Source organism: Grus americana, chromosome 4 (assembly GCF_028858705.1).
Source record: "Grus americana isolate bGruAme1 chromosome 4, bGruAme1.mat, whole genome shotgun sequence".
Classification (NCBI taxonomy): Eukaryota; Metazoa; Chordata; class Aves; order Gruiformes; family Gruidae; genus Grus; species Grus americana.
The window spans coordinates 50,265,995-50,283,952 of record NC_072855.1 but is presented as its reverse complement, the minus strand read 5'-3'; the positions used below and the strand labels follow the sequence as shown (position 1 = coordinate 50,283,952).

At 40.7% G+C, this 17,958-nt stretch overlaps 1 protein-coding gene across 1 annotated transcript in view; it reads right to left on the bottom strand.

The window, feature by feature from the left end:
- The window catches only part of MMRN1 (multimerin 1), a 47,436-nt gene that overhangs the window by 26,268 nt on the left and 3,210 nt on the right, over positions 1-17,958 (bottom strand). The window contains exons 2-3 of the mRNA XM_054825192.1: positions 3,758-3,877; positions 1,355-1,461 (exon numbers count right to left, since the gene is read on the bottom strand). Coding sequence (XP_054681167.1) covers positions 1,355-1,461; positions 3,758-3,877 — 227 coding nt within the window. The remainder of the gene's footprint in view (positions 1-1,354; positions 1,462-3,757; positions 3,878-17,958) is intronic.

The window sequence follows — 17,958 nt, the reverse complement described above, 5'->3', positions numbered from 1 at the left end:
CTACGAGCATTAATTAATTAAATATCCCAGTGCCCCAGTGAGATAAGTGTCATCTCAATTTTCTAGATGGGTAAACTTGGGTATGCAGATTATAAGTGGCTTCCCCAAGTTATTCAGCAAGCCAGAAGAGGTTTGAAAATAGAACCCAGGAGATGTAATTTCAAACCCGCTCCTGTAACACTTGACAACACTTTCCTTTATTCTTATTTTTACACAGATGCCACTACAAATTGAGTTATACAGCTTTTTTTCCTGGTCAGTGCTTCCCTGTTGTTTGGATGCCATTTGAGATTTATCAACTGTAGCCTCCCCCTTCAATAAGCATTTTTTTAATCTATTTTTGCTAATGCTTGCATTTTTTAAAAGCAAACCTTTAAAACATCTGATCCATGCTCACTGGCCAGCCTTGCTGACTGACTGTGTCCCGCGTTAATATCTGACTCTACGCTCGGCTGCACAGAAGAGAATTCTGTGCCTTCTGAGGTTCTGGCTCTTCAGCATTGAAATTTCCCTCCTGGATGTGAATAATAGTGATTTCTCTTCATTCCTCTACATTAATTTTTAATCACAGCCTCTACTTTACCACTGCTGATTGAATTCCCTACCACATCTAATGGCCTTTCTTGTAATATTCATTCATTTAAAATATGTATGCTGATGCCATATCTTATTTTTCAAGGGCAGCTTGTTTAAGGCCAGCAGCAAAGAAATAGCTATTATACAGATGTTAAACTACAGTACGTTGCCATATGTTTGATCACCAGGGCAGAGATAAAACACTCTATTCTGTCAAAAAAGGGCACAATTATACAGGGATCATGTGTAATATCTAGTAAAATTCAGTCACTGTTGAAATGAGCAACAAAAGTCCTACTCAATTCAGAGAGAAACAAAGTTGATACATTATTTTGTCATGTCTGAAATATATTCTTAGAGCCTGAAACTGAAAGCCAAGAGAGTCACAGTGCTGTAGATGAATTTTACAGCAAGTATTCAATAGAGGACCTGGATTTAATATCCCTAGCACTGCAATACTCAATAACTAAAAGGTCAAAAGTAGAGATGCACTGAATGCAAACTCTGTATTTTAGCAAAATGGAATAAGGCTGAAGATTTTATGAGTTTTATTTAGAGTGGAAGAGAGGAAAGGACATTCTGCTTAGCTGCTCTGGAAACTCACATGCAGGGAAGAGTCAACATCCCAAAGCATTTTAGTCTACTGTGCATTTTTCCTGGTTTTAAATTAACAGGAGGAATTGTATTGATTTTCAGCAGAGCCGTTTCCTCACAAATCAAATTGCATTGTTTTCTTTTGCTGAAGTGAATAGTCTCAAATCCTTACAACTCTACTCACCTTTGGGTTGGCAGCTTTGCCCACTGTACCCAGGACAGCACTTCCACTCCAGCGATGTTACTATTTTATGTTTGATTCTGTAGGCTTGCTGTGTTGTTATCTGGGACCTGCAAAACAAGACCATTTTGAATTTATTTTAAGTGACTAAACAGGAGTTGTGGGATACCTGTATAACTACATTATGTTACCTTACACGTTAAATGTATCCTTTCATCAGCTGCTTGAAACAAAGTGAAGCCTAACTAGGGTTTGGTGTTTCAATAGCACTCACAGTTTTAATATTTCAGCCTTCAGATCATTTGCATGGATTTTAAAGGAAACTGATGTCTGTTCAGTGCCCTCATGCTTCTTCCCTGAATATCTTATTCAAAAGTCAAATACTGCTAACTTTTATGGATGATACTACAATTAATATCTACTAAACTGGAAAGAGTGAGCCAAAAATACAATTGTGAAATACTATTTCCTCTGAAATCAGTGAAAAAAGCATTCACAATGAGCTTATGCCATGATAGTTCGCATTTAGTGCACACTGGAAGCTCTCCATTCTGATTATTTTAAAGAAGATTATACAAACATTAATCTGATAAAGTGTAAAAAAATTTCCACTCTGGAAGTTGATGAAAGGACAATAAGGCTATGTAATTGTGATGCTTCTGTTATTACTGTTAACATATACAACTGCAGAAGCAGCACCAATTCCGCTCCTGTGTTCCAACACACTCTGCATGTCCTGGCTACCCCGTCACTTCTTTTAATGTCACAGAGAAGTCAGTTTAGAATGAACATGCTGCAAGAGGGCATACAGAAGAAACTAACTACAGTCACTCTAATTGACTCTTTTAATACGTTAAATACAAAGTTTGAATAAAAAGAATTATATACAGTTCTGCTAATTGCTAAACACTACCACACAGTACACCTCAAATCTCAAAATACAATGATAAAATAGTTACAGAACTGTTTTGGACACACAATTGCTGTCTAAATCATTCCAGAAAGGGAGGCAAATTTGAAGACTGTCAGACCAAAAAATATCCTCCCAATGAATTAAAAAAATGCCACCGTGTTTTACACTGTAGTTAATCTTGTCACCCCTTCACAAGGGATGTAATATTATACATATTAAAATTCATAGCAGCTGGCAGAAGCTTTGCATGTGTCCCCAACCAGCTTTTCCTCTGAGAAATTGCTTTTTGAGTAGCAAGAACTCAATAAAGATTAAGGTGAACTGAAATCAAGAGAGTTCTCAGTTATTTTGCTGTATGGATGGTCTTATTTTATGATAAAACTACCTTATTCTGCATTGCATAATCCATTCCTGAAAGCACTCATAAAAATTAAGTGTCCATAAAAGGAGTTAATCAGGAATAGCTACTTCAAAAATAGCTCTCCAAGTAGACAAGCCCCAGAACTGTATATAATAGAGACTTATTTACAGGAGCAGCACAAGGAGCTAATTTTCTTACAAAAAAAGAAGTCAGAGTTATTGTGAATCTTCCAGATTGAATTAAAAAGAGGAAAAAAAAAAGGGGGGGGGGGGAGGGCAGTATGCAACTTTTCAACCACAGGGTACACTCCACAGTTTTGCAATACCATCAACTATATTTCAGAATCACCAAATTCTAAGGCTACTCTGTTCCCAGTGTCACCTCAAAGCTTTAAGCATGTTCTGCCATACCACCTAGAGGACAATCTTCAGAACAGTCAACCTGACTTGTAAGATGCTTTTGAAACTTTTCAGGGAAAAAAGACATTACAACTTCTGTTTCAGTTTGCCATTTTCCAGACCTGTACATTAAAACCCAATTTCATTTACTTTTGAAATCTAATGTTTGGAGAATACAACAAGGCACCCAAACCACAAGAGACAATCTGAATATGTTTAACAGAGTCATCATTTACAAATTGTATCCAGGCCAATTACTTTTCTAGGTCCATTGCCTGACCAAAGCTGTGCCAGAAATAAGCACCCAGCAGAGATATAACAACAAAAATATTTATGCCTCTCAGGGGAAGCCTTTTGCTCCAACAAAGTATAAGCATGGAAAACTGCATAGAAAGGATTTTCTTTTCCACATGTGCTTTAAAGCTTTGTAGATGTGCAGCTTTCCTTGCAGCACTCGGGAAGAGGGGAGCAGGCAGTAGGCTTATTTGGAGACTTTGAACTGATCAGAGGGTGCCAGAGTGAAGGCAGGCCAAGCCTGTACTGTGGAGCTCAAGGACACTTCCCAGTCATAAGCTTTTATACTTGCTATAGGGACATGTTAATATGAGATCTGAAAACATGTTTATCTGCTTCTTCCTGTTTTCATTTTAATTTCTAAAGTCATGGTTGTATTAATTATGCAGCTGGTGATAACTACAGTACTTCAAGTACTCTTTCTTCCTAGTTCTACACACCTCTGAGCGCAGGATCCAATATGCCAAGTGCAAGGCTTCACTCTGCCTGATGAGAAGGTTGCCAGGTTGTCCACTACCACTGTAGGTAACAGTCTGGTATGAACGTAAGCACACCAGTTCCTGTAAGAGACAGAACATAAACATAATTAAAAGTACAAATAACATTTTCCACAATATGGTGATATATTATACTTGAAGGGTAAAGTTAAATCTATAATTTAGCAATAGGGTTAAGTTATGAAAATTAATTTGGTTTCTCTCAGACTGCCAGTGTACTCTTGGGCAATTACTTCGTCTTTGTGCTTCAGCTACCCATTAACAACAAAGAAAACAGACGACCATTTCTCCATCTCTAAATATATCTATATTGCAAATCTAAATTTTTCTTTATAAATGTGGAGCACCAAGTAAAAAGTAGCTCTTCTAGACTGCAGTAATGACAGGTCTTAAACCACACCTATTTTTCAGACTATAGAAATTGTTCATCCAGAATTCAAAGGATTGTGTACTAAGGCTTTTAACTACTCATAACTTTCACTTTATGGATAGACATTTCTACTCTCCCAGCCTTTCACCAGCAATAGTGTGAGTACACGCAGACTGTGTTTTGCAGTGCACTTTGAGGTCAAAGCCACACACAGCAACAACACCTCATAGCTCTGCACTTGCCTGTGCCACTGGCTACCCACCCAGAGAAGAAAGTCACATACAAAATGATCAAACTGTTAATCACTCTAGCACAGGACGTAGGAGCTGGCAAGTGCAAGGCCAGGTTTGGTTTTTTAAAAAGGATTCTAAGGAGGTTGCATGAAATCGCAAACTGTTAAATCAGATTTTGAAACCAGGCAACTTGGTAGGAGCTACAGTAGGGAACAGAATTAAATAGAAATTATAAACTGAATAACAACTCAGGACAGATTTGTACAGGGAAATTATGCCTTAGAAATCTATTGGCATTCTTTGAATCAGAAGCAAGTAGATACAGGGGTGATTTTCAGAGGCTTTTGGCCAGATCACTCACCAAAAGCTATTGGGGGGGAGGGGAGGGGGGAAAGCAATCTGTCACATAGTAAGAGGATAGATCCTGTTATAGATTAATAAGACATTAAATCAGGGAGGTGAAAGACTAGCTAGCTTTCTCAAGAAACAGTTTATCAGCAGAATCCCACATGAATCTGTAATAGACATTATATTCATTAATAAGAGGGAAAAGTAGGTGAATAGGGAGATGACAGAGTTATACAGAGCTATATACACAATGATTTTGTGTAGTAAAACCAAAGCTGATCTTGAAGAATTGTGGAAATATCATAATGCTGAATTTCCAGCTAATTAAGTGTCAGGAAAGGGTCTTGTGATGCAGTGTCATGCACAAATAAAGACAGTCTTAAACAGGAAGTATGACTACCTAAATTAATTATCATCAGGAAAAAGATCTTGGAGTCATTGTGATTAGCTTCTTGAATATGCCAATTTAGTATTTTGTATTAACTAAACTAGTGAATCAAATACATGGAATTATTAGAGAAGGACTAGAGAACAAACAGAAATCACCACTGTTTCAGTACATCAACTCCTTGTTGCTGCATGAGTTTATGGTTAGCCCACAGTTTGAATACAGAATTCAGATTCATTCCTACATCCTAAAAAGAAGTGAAAAGAAAGATACAACTAGAACATGAAGAGCGGGAGGGATGGGAAAACACAACATTCATTATTCAGTTGGTCTTGTTATGAAAAAGCAGCATCAAAACAAAAGATGTTTAAAGTTAAAGGGGGGGGCAGGAAGGGTCAGGGTCATGTTTCCACAAACAGACTGTGTCAGATTTGGAAGTTTAGGAAGCCAAAATGGATTTTAAAAAGCTGTTAAATGATTTCATGAAAGAACATGCCATTAGGGTGTTGTTGACTTGGTTTTGGGTTTTTTTTTTTTTAAACATAAATTCATATCTATACCTCTGTCTCAGGAAGTCTCCCAGCTGCAGACTGGAAGGCATCCTGAAGAAAGTGTTACTGCATTTCTGCCTGTGGAACAAATGTCTGTTTGGTCTAGTAGTGATTTTTTTTTTTCCCCTCTTAGTACAGCCTTTCTCAGGGCCGCACATTATTCCCTTGTCCATGCTGAAACATATTTCATTTTTGACTTGGCAAGTTAGTGATAAGACATTGTTTCAGTTCTAGGGCTGGTAAACTTGCAAATACTTCCATGCCAATATTTGCGTATGAGACCTTAAAGTTCATCTTCCTGGGTCATGTTTTGCTGCTAATCATTGCTTCCAGTTATAGTAGTTCTATTAGTGTTTCACGATCCAGTAAGGAAATATATATTTGCACCCTGAAATCAGTATTTGCTATGGGCTCCTTACAGTGGAAATCAAAATACAATTAAGACCAGATTAGTTCCATTTACTTAACTGGCATTAGTACAGATTTACACCGCTTCAAACAAGAACAGCAGCACAAAACACAAAATAGTATCAGTGTCTATCCTTAAGTAATTGCTTTTGTCTACTGAGATCCTACCAGAGCACTTGCATTAAACTTGGTAGTGCTTTACTTGGAAAATGATTCCTGAGAAAACAGCAGGATAAGCTAGCAAGTAAGATGCTAAGGCCAACAGACTGAACGTCTCAGTATTTCTGCTGCTAGTATCATGGTGCTCCCTCACACAACACATATTGTTTAATTGATGAATAATGTGTTTCATATAAAATGGGGTTTTATTGAGTCTCTTTGATCTGATTTTCCTCACTCTCCACTTCCTTGAGAGTTTTCATTAGGATAATATTTCTTTTTAATTGGGTATAAAAAGGCTGTGCTTTTGCTTGATGCTTCCTTTATGTTCTGTTTCCTCTAGCTATAGCCTTTTGTCTGTGTGTATAAATTACAGATTCCATGAATAAATATTTGCTAAAAATTAAATGCAGCTCTCAAGTGTGAGCTTAAAGATTAGGTACTCTTCTCACTACCTCTGTGGAAGCCAGGAGCAACTCTATACAAGTCTGAGACACATAAAATTGGCAGAATCAAAAGGAGATTTAAGTCTTTTGAGTTTTGCAGAGGAATAATGAAGTTACTTACATCACCCCTCTAGCTGGGGCATATGAGTCCTTTACAGTCTCCTGTATCACACAGAGACTAGCAGCAGTAACTAAATAATAATGATATTTGCGATTAAACATTGCTAACAGCCAGAGAGAAGAGCTTGTAGCTCCATCCCTTCCAGCACACCTCTGCAGCAGCAAGGGAGGATAGGCATCCCCTCTTGCCACCACTCAGAGGGAGCAGAACATGGCAGGGCACTTAGCTCCTTTACAAGCATGACCAGGAAGACAGCTCTTCCATAGGGCTCCCTTGCTGAGCATGAGGGAGCAGCAAGAGAATGGTTTCTCCCTAACAGAAGGTGAGGGACAACCACACAAGCTAGGCACTGACCTCACCAGAGCATGCAGTACCACAGCATTAGAGACAGGCAAGCAGCAGTAGGGTAACAGGAACAGGTCAACTAGCAGCCCAGCAAGCATCAGGCAGATAATAGGTAACAAGTCAGGTCCAAAAAGAGAACAGGCTCAAGCATGAGCTTAAATGGAGCCCCTGGCCCATGAGTGTGGGTGGAGGTTTCAGGTGAGGCTGCCTAGGGTCATTAGAGCTTGTTGGCAAGCCTAGGGCACTACTGCTGAGCTCCTTTCTCACTACAGGTATGAGGTCTCTTCCATTTTACAGCTGTAGTGAGGGTTCTGCATATTCATACCCAAGATTAAAACCCATACTTTTCTCTGAAATGCAGCACAGAGATTTTTAAAAAAAAAAAAAAAATCTCTCAGTAGATGAATGGGATACTGAACACTTCTTAACAGATGCAGAAAGTGATACTGGGCCAGGCTGACAGTGGGCTATTCAAGAGGAGCTCTAATGAAGCATGGTGATTTGCTTATGATTTAAACTTGGTATAGAGAATGTAAACATCTAAAGTCCTGAATAACTCTCAGCAATTAACTGATGACATACAAAGTCTGATCAGAAGGCCTCTGAAGTGATACCATCACCTCAAGCAGTTACGCAGTACCACACCTTTGTTACTGTTGCAAGTTAGCTGTCTGTAAAGTGAGGAACTAAGAGCCAACATCTTGGGCAGCTGGGTGCTAAGCTTGCCACCTCTGCAAATCAAGAACCCAAATACAGGAGTCAGATTTTAAAATCTGGGCTACAATAAGTCAGCAGTGAGGTTAGGCCTTGAACTTGTGGCTCCCCAGCCTGCGCTCTACCCTTGCATGCAGGCCTGACAGCTCACCAAAGGGATTGAGCAGAAGACATACAGCGGTGTCCTCAGTGCCAAAATTTTCAGCAGTGCGTACCGTTGGGGTGTAGTTTTTGGTAATTGGATTCCATTTTACATCTGAGCAAATGTGATCAATGAAAAAATAAAACAATGAAAACAGGCATAAAAAGCAGTTGTAAAATACATGAAAGCCTTGGAATACAGAGAGTTCGGTTTAAAAAAAAACAAACTATGTTTTAAAATTCATAATGTAAACCCACTAATTATCATTATTATTGAGAATGGCTAGCTTCAAGGTATCAGCTATTGGAACTTGCCCATTTGAAGATGCCCTCCAAAAGAAAACATGGTACAATTCATCCCAAATGTATCAGTTAAGGACTGCTCCTGGGTTTTAAAGACAGTCTGAACTCAGTCTCTGGTCTCTACCAAAAATTTAACTCAACTTGAGCAGACTGTCTCTATTTAAAATATTTAAGTCATTCTTAAGCTACATGAGTGCAACGTCTGGAGCTATGGTTCTCACATGGCCCAGCAATCTTTGATCAGGCTAAATTGAAGGAAATATTCACAGCAAAAGAGCCCCTGGTGTGACTCATAATTAGGTTTACGCTACCAATGAAATAAGCTCATTAAGAGATGTTAAGAATGTAAATATAATTTTGAAATCAAATTGTCTGAAAAAATGTAGATTTGGAAATAGAAGATGAAGCGTGGCGGAAGAACTATGACAGGCTGTGTTAATGCAAAGGCAGAACAGAAGACAACTGATTTGCATAACAGGACTTTAAACCTGAAAATCCTCTTTAACTCTCCATGGAATAATATATTCCAGATCAGCAACACAGGCTTCTAACATGCAGATTTTGTTGAGAGCTGTAGGAGCCTGGCGCTTCTTTTGCATTGAGCCTGATTTCAATCAGGAAGGCTGTATTTAAAAACAAAACCAAATCCTTGCAACGTACAACAGAAATCCAGCCTGGAGAGAGCAGTGCAAGCCCCAACTGGCATAAAGCCCATGTGACAGATTTCATCCTCCTCTTGCATGTAGTGGCCAGGAAAACTCACTGGTAGCAAAGTGTGGGAGAGGACCTCTGAGTCCTCAGACCTTTGAAATAGCTGTTTTGCGATATTTGTAGCAGTATTTCCAACTTGAATCAAAATACTGCTATGCCAACGCTACATCAAGTGTGGTTTGATGCTATCTGAGAAGTAGGGCAAAGTATGAAGAGCAGCATTTGTTTCTTTTGCAACCAATAAGCATGTCTGCACTGCAACCTTGGCAGGCCCAAGTCCTCTAGGGTTTATGGCCATTGCAAATTCCAAGTCCTTCAGTAGCTAATGGGCCATGGAGCCTGCCTGTACAGCTGGAGCAAAGCACCTACAACCGGCAGGGTATTAGCAGGACCCAGATGGTGCTTGTCTTCAGCTTTTGGGATCCTACATGTCCGGTACAGCTTATTCAGATCTTGCATTAATGCCCACTCAGAAAAGTTCTCTTCTGCTTATACCAGTCCTGTTTCTTTTTCCACAGAGAAAACATTCCCCTGAACCATTTCTTCGTTTCTACAGTTGGCCCAAAAATAGAAAAGATGCAGTCTGGAGATAAGTGTGAAACAGAAGTAGTTTGGGGGCAATTGTAAGCAAGGACTGCCCGCACTGTGTCCATGGCAAGAAGCCTGGTGCCCAGTCTACATGAGTATGTACCAATAATGCAGGTGTTTCCCTCGGCTGGAAAAAAGCTTATTTCTGAGAGTATAAGACAGATTATCACAGTGTTTCCCTGTCTTCAGCTGACTCATCCTCAGCAATTTACATCAACCTCATGATATGAAGTATATACATGGTGTGAATTACTGGGCAACATCTTGCAACTTCAACGGCATGTGATTCACAGCAAAAAGCAACTTCCCTGTCTGCGTGATGAAACCATGTGGCCTACAGAAACCTGCCGAGATGCACAGCTAGGAGATGAACAGTAGGTAATGTCTCAGCAGTAGTTATTTACTTATTCTCGTTTAAGCTTTCATAAGCAGCAAATACAGTTTCTTAATTTACTGTGCAGATTTTTGAAGCTGGACTTGACTTTATACAATGAAAACCACGCCACTTGGTTTGAAGTAGGTGTATAAGCACATACGCTTACATATGTCCCTGGCTCCTGATTCAGGGGACACTCAAGAGCCCTCAAACTCATCATTGCTTCTCTGGCGTGGTGCCAGCACTCTTAAACCCCCTCACCTAATTCACAGTTAGCAGGGTTTATGCTCTGCTTTACCACCACTTTGGTGGCAGTCTGGGTGCCCCGTCTGAGCTGCTCGCCCCGACCCGGAGAAGCAGCGAGAAGCTCACGCCGCCGCGCCCCGCGGGCTGCCACCACCGAACGGGAGCCACCGCCATCTGCCATGCCGGCAAGCCGGCACCTGGCTCAGACTTCCCCCTGCCCCAAAGCGCAGCCGGCTACCGGCCCTGCCGTGCGGCAGCGCCAGGTGCCCTGAGGCGACGGCGGGGAAAGAGAGGAGCGGCGTGCGTGCGGCGCTGTGAGGCGGGGCGGTGTGAGGCGCTGCCCTGTGAGGCCGGCAGGTGGCGGCCGTTGCTCGCAGAGGCGGGAAGCTGCCGGTGGCGGTTAACGCGCCTGTCGCTCCGCGGCGCTGGCGACGCGTGGGGCCGTGTGGACGCGTCTGTCAGCAACAGCCACCCCGCTCACGCCTGCTGAGGGGCCGCGCCGGGTGGGCGTTGTGGCCGTGTAAATTCGGGTACATCCCGGAGCGGGGCTTCATCACTTCGTACGTGTCACTGGCACCAGCGGTCAGGGAGAGACCCGCCGCCCTCTGCTGAGGGGGAGCATCAGGGGATGATGATCAGGGAGAGCAGACGGCCTGTGCGGAAGGCAGCAAAAGAAGAAAATAAATTTAATTCCAAAGAAGGAGCGCTGTGCCTGCTTGCTGGTAAAGTTATCTGGTCTGTGACAGGATTGTTCTGAACACATTTGCAATCAATGGAAATGTTTCCGTTTAACTTCAACAGGCTCTGAACCAGTCCTCTTGATGCTATGAAACCTGATGTTGCTGAAAAGTGAAGTACAATTTACACTAACATAGAAAAATTATAATTTCCTTAGGGTGAGAGGGTGACTGGAAGTTTATGATACTGCAAGGACCCCTTCCACAGCACATTTCCACTGTGAACTGCTCTTTGGGTACATGGCCAAGGCAAAACCCAAACCCTCACAAAAAGTGCCAGCTTCAGAGTATGAGGTACACCTATACACGATTGTTTCCCACTTGCTTGTAAGCACAGATTGTTGTAAGTGGTCCTAAAGTCACTCAACAGGAATATTGGTGGCAGTCAGGCCACAAAGGGTATAGATTTTGTTCTGCCCCTTTCATATTATACCTGAAAATGAGTTATTTTTATCCGTGAGTAAATTAGATTACCTGGCTTTTAATAGAAATGCTATTGAATCAGCGCAGCTGAACATTACTGAATCATGAAAATGAGATTATTGTGTTGCTGAAGGAATACAAAAGGACCCAGGGCTGGAGCCATTGTTAAAGTCCGTGCATGGCTTGGTGGTTGTGCCTCTTTCACATTGTTTGCAGTTTATTCATATTTCACAGAATAGTTTATGAAATACTAATCTCGATTCTACACTTGTTTTCATTTTGTATTGTCCTTTGCACCTCACAAAGCATGTAGAAAGATGTCTTGAGCAGCTGGAGTCAGTAGATGCCTCGCAAGGAGAGGCTGAGGGACCAGGGCTTGTTCAGGCCGGGGAAGTGGCAGCTTTTAGGGCACCTACCAGCAGACCCCCAGGCCCAACAGGGAGGCTATTTAGAAGCTGGATCTAGGCTCTTCCCAGCAGTACATGGCAGGAGGGCAAGAGATAACAGGCCCAAATTGAAACAAGAGAGGTTCAGACTGAGTAGGAGAAACTTGTTCCCCATTGAGGACCCCCAGGCGCTGGAGCAGGGCCCAGAGAGGTTGTGCAATCACCAGCCCAAAGCATGGAACTCAGTACCTGACTGGATCAAGCCCTTAGCAACCTGATCTGATCTCACACCTGGCCCTACTGTGAGCATGAGTTTGGACTAGTGACCTCCAGAGGTCCCTTCCAACCTGAACGATCCTATGGGTCTGTGAACCTTCCCTGATCTTGGCTTATATATGTACCTGCTTTAGGTGATATGATTGTTCTTCTGAATACGGTAGGTTAAGTGCAGTCATACATAAAAACATATAATGACATGGTGTGGAAGAAATCAATTTTTTCTATTTTTTTTTTCTTTTTTAAGCTGGGATCTTTTCCAGTCTGAAAGACTGTTACACAAACATCAGAGTATAAGTACTGTATTTAGGTTGTATAAAAGTACATTGCTGTGATATATTTTCAGTTTGCTTTAAACAACCTGCCAAGTTTGGATGAGGAGAGATAATGTTGATTGACATAATGTAAACACTCCGATTATAAGGATAGAAAGCACTCTCAAAAGGGTTTTTTTGCTATTGCATGGGAGATCTGATTTTGGTTTCAGCAACTTCCTTTGAACTCCACTAGGTGACTACAGAGACCTCCCACCTTTTTGATACTAGTGATACAGTAAATTCTGTATCTTTAAATGAACATCAGTCATCTTTCAAAAATATAAGCTCTAGTTCAAAGGGAAATTATAAACTTGAACCAAAATCAGTTACTTTTTTAGGTTCACTGCCTGTCTTCCTTTGCTTTGAAATGTATGAATCTCAGCCGAAATAAAAATTCAGTACTCACCAGGGACTGACCATAACCAAATCAAATTGGGAAATCTGTTTTACATACTGATTGGAATGGAAAACCTGGACAGCCTCTGAAAAGTGCATTTCATATGCAGTATAATATAGTATGTGATTGTAAAATATGTTATGGAATATGTTTTTAGCCCTGAGAAACAGCTGACTTGTTGACACTGAAGTATCAGGTGGGGGGGAGTCATCCCATTATGTTTAATGTGTTTTTTTCAGGACTCAGGGTCCTGACATTTTGTCCTGCCTATTACAAAACACAAATTCTACTCTCGTTATTCATTTCCTTTTTTTGTATGTACAGTGCTGAAGCTTTGGACTGTGAACAGCCTCTTTGTCTCATCCAAGTTTTTATTTACTGTTGTGACTGATTGTGTGTCCCACCTTGTGCTGCAAAAATTAATTCACACTTTCCACTTGTCTAGCATTTCACCAATCTATTTTAGCATTTAAAAAGTTGTCTTCTTGTGAACCAGATCAGGTCTTTTATACCTTATGTCCCCCTCTGTGTCCAGAACTTTTCAAAATAACCAAACTTTCCCACAGATAAAATTTAGACTTTTAAAAGATATCCATTAATCTGCTTTGAAAATCATCCAGTAAAACACCGCTGAAAACCCAGACAAACTGCTGTTTAAAAGAGTCTTAATTCTGCATTTTTCCCTCTGGAATATAAATTTCTTTTCCATCATCTAACTGACCCAGAGTACAAAATTCATTAACCTAGTTCTGGTCTAGTTTACTGTCAGTGCTTCTCTGATGACCTTCAGTGGTGCTGGTTTTCAGTAGTTTGTTAGTCCTTTTGCAATCTACAGAAAAGAAGATTGCAGTATGTCAGTAATGGCTTCTCCACTTTGAGAAATACTGACCAGAAAAAAAAGCCTTTATAAGTGACAAAATAAAAATGTTAAAAAGAAGATCCATCCCAATTCCGGGGGGGGGGTGTGAATGTTTTTCTTTAGTCTGTTTATAGTGTTCTTTTGGGCAGCTTCTCTTTTCTTATTTAGCTTCATTAAATGGCTAAATGCCTTGCCGGTTGCTTTGTACCTGATTTGCCACTTAGTCATGCAGACTTATATCTTTACTTTGTCACTGATTGATTTCTTAGGGGCTGCTTGAACAAAAAGCATCTGAGTCAAAGTCCATGAAATTCAAGGTGATTTTTGTCCCAGGCTTTTCCTCATGACTTATGTTGTTATTTATCAGGAGCATAATGCAGAATAGATGCTTTGAGATTTGGCAGAAAAATTGTCTTTTGAAACACTTGCATTCTCCAACTGGCCACACAAATAATGCCTTTGGAAAACACATGGGGACACCTTGCTGCTGTTCTTTTCCTTGCCATGTCTATTCTAGGAATTAGTGTCAGTTTTCTAAAATGTTAATTATATTCAGATTTGTAAGAATGCATATTTTCTGTGCAGACTTGAGCAGATGTTTCTGGTGTGCCTCAAGTGAAATGCTGCAAAGAGTTGAATGTTTGCAGTGGCTGAGAGGCAAATCCTAACACTGTCCAGTTTGTTACGGTAATCGTGATCTGTGCAGCGAAGCAAAGAGACATGAGTAGCAATGGAAAACAGCCTGTTCCTAATCCTTGCTGTTCCCAGGCAGATGAAACAGAGGGCAAAAGCAAAGATAAGCATAAGCATTAGTGCAATAGTTAGTGTAACGAGATGAACTGAAACCTTTATTATATTCATTAAAATATTTCAGAAGTCACCTGTATAGTAGGGCCTTAACTGAATCTGATCACAGAAAAACTAAATCATCAGGCTCTGAGGAGGCTAAAAGAAACAGATGCTGGGGCTTCTTGTCTTTTATAAATACATTGTGAGTGTTTCAAAAGCAACCTGGCTGGAGATGTGATTTTTTTTCTGCCCAGTGCTATGTTTCCTGTGCTACTGAAAACAGTCTGTCATGACCCTACCTAGCCATGATTACCGAAAGGCTCTCTCAGAAAACCAGAACTTCAGAATTTGGTTATTTCCTGATTTTTTTGTCTGCTTTTCAGAAATTATTATTTTATCACCTAGAGTACAGAATTGTAAGGACATGTGTTTACCATTTCTTCTCTCTCTGAAAGACAAAACCTCCTATAGGGTCTCTCTGGGAGGCAGTGCAAGCTGGGTAAACCATCTCCCACAATGATTCCTTCCCACCCAGGTGTTGGAACCACTTAAAAAGTGGAGTAAACATACCCTGTAATGGGATATCAGCAGTGGAAAAGATTTTGTCAATGCATGGGGAATAATAGCACTGATGTAATAAGAAAAGTCTATGAATCGCATGGACCTTGTGCAGCTCTTGCCCTCTACCAGTACTGCCGTGCAGTGTGCAGTAGTACCTAATCTGCACAGTGCAATGAGGTGTTTTGCTTCTTCACACCAGCAGTCTCAGTCATCTGTTAACTGTTTTACGTCTCTGCTCAGCAGAAGACAACACCAATCTCTAAACACGTGTGTTAAAATTCTCTTTGGACAGTTACGTTTCCTTGGTACCATGCCACATGCATTATTATGGAACTGCATAATTATGTCCTTTGTCCCATTAACTCTGTGGGTGAAATAGCATGAAAGGAGTGAATTCCAGCACTTGGGTGAACGATTTGGTCTTTAGGACTGTAATGGGAGTAACACTACGTTCAGCATGCATAGGAAAATTAGATTGTGTGTTTACAGCCAAGAGTCCGAAGTACGTTCAAGATGCTACTGGAGAAGAGGGGCGCATTGCAAAGGTCATGGCTGGAATACAACATTGTGAGAGCGAAGCAAGCACTGCTTGTCAAATATCCTCTGACACTTAGCCACCAAGGCAACCTAAGTACCAGTGTAAGAGGTTCCTCCTTCCAGGTCACAGTGAATATACCCAGTGAGGCAGAAACCTAAGCCGTGCGTGACTTTATTTATTGTAAATGGACAGTGATGCAAAATCTTAAGAAATCAATTCAAGAATTGTTCTCTCTGCTCCATTAAAAAGTGACATGATCAAAAGAGACTGAACCTTACATTAACTAGGCAGTCGAATCAGGTTTCTACATGTCTTGTGTATTTGAACCATCTGCTGAGCTTAACCATTCATTTTAATTTGTCAGTACACTAGAAATTCTACTGAGCTGATACATGCAAAAGCAATTTCTGGGGAGAAATGCAGAGGTCTGGTCATGAGAATGAAATATTTCAGCACTCCTACCACATGTGACAGCTAAGCAAATCTGTCCCTGGTGCTGACTTTATTAAACCCTTCCGTGCCTGGTAATAAAATACTGTCACTTCGCCACTACCCAAGGTAATGGCAGGAAAAGTCTATGAAGACCCTCAGTAGATTCATGATAATTGGAAAATGTGTAATATACACATACTAAGAGAAAAGAGTTATGTAGAGCGATCCAACAATGTGGAGATAGTGTGGTTAATTTACAGCCTGAATGAATGTCTCATATATTCAGGAGCTGCCTTGAATAGTAATTAATAAAATTGGGTTCAGAATGGAAGGATGAGTGTGCTAGTCTCAAGACTCAGCCTCAGACTTGCTCCATAGCACCACTGTTATTTAAGCTGCTTTACATAGTGAAATACTGCAATTGTCTCTCTCCACAGGCTAAAAAAGATGTATCTCACATGAACTCAATTGAAAAGAATGTATTATCAATTTTCTTCGAGACCAAATTGGTGCTCACATTTAATGTCACTGAACTTTGGAAAAACTCTCTGCTGCCGAAGCACAGCTCTAGTTTTCCAGCATTTCTTTATTCATTGATATGGGTAGCACAAAAATTTGGAGATAGATAGAAATTTTAAAAAGTTGCATATTTGTTTGTAGAGACATAAGCTTTACATTTCAGAGATTAAGTCAAATTCACTGCTAGGAGTGAAGAAAGGAATTTTCCTTCAGCTCAGGTCATTCCAGGTATGCTTCCTATGAAGTTTCCTTATCCGTCTGAAAGCTTGGGTGCAGGACCTCCTAGAAGGGGAGATACCTCACCAGAAAAAACACTCTTCTGAAATGGTTTGAGAGAAAGTAGCTACAGAATGTATAAATTATGTCCTCCTGTACCTGTTCTAAGGTTAACTATAAAATTGTTCCACCTACTTCAAAAGAAAAGGTTTTAATTGCATTTTCATTCTGGTGAAGAATAAGGAAAAGTTCAGTGTTTTTAGAGATAAGGATATAACTGATATTTAGCACTTAAAACACCATATTGAGATGTGATATAGAGAGGCTCAAAGCCAAGCTTTGCCTTATTAACCGCATAATCTTGAATCTGGAGCCTTTAGCCCTACTGACTGTACTCCTCATCAGGTGACTGCCTGTTGCATCACATCTCTGCCCCCAGAAGTTCTGCTGAAACCTGAAAAGCCAAACTGAGATGAGTTTTTGAAATAAAGTCATGGTCTCTGGCAAATATGGTTCTGTTTCAGCAAGAGAAAAAAAAATTATTCTGGGGGTTTTAATAGTGCATTTCTTTCAATAAAATGAAATGGAAACCTGTCAGGACCCTGATGGCTCTTGTGGGTCTTATTCACCCTGACCTGGGGTGTCCACCCGTACACCCTGCCCATGGGCTCAGGAGCCCCACTGAAGTTCACCCCAGGGCTACATTGTGCCTGTGCCAATCCTGACCTGCAAGCTGACTTCCTGGCCTAACTTTGACCTTGCCCCATCACTATGGACTTGCCCAGTTACCACCAGGCCATGTCTTACCTTGGCCAGGCCTGATCGCATCTTAGTGGTTTGCCTTCCCATCTTGATCTTGCCACTGCAGCATCACCATGGCTGTGCCTGGTGATCTGGGGTCTGGGATGACGCTAGCTGCCATATCTGGATGTGTCCTGCCTGCCACACTTGGTGGTTGTCAGAAATATTCTTCAGGTGCAGAATTTGAAAATCCATGCTCTTCTGACATTTTAACAGAAATTTTGCAAAAATAGAGTGAACCAGAACTTTTTTCTAATCTATTTCTAGTATGCATGTGATATGTGTGCATAATATTGTCTTCAGATAAAGTAGGGTAGAGAGAGTGAGGGAATTATCTTTGTAATTAAGGCAGTAAGGCATACGATCTCCTTCAGAAAGAGATATTTGGGTAATTAGGTTTGTACAACAGGCACATATTTTACCTTGTAGGTAATCTGACATCCCT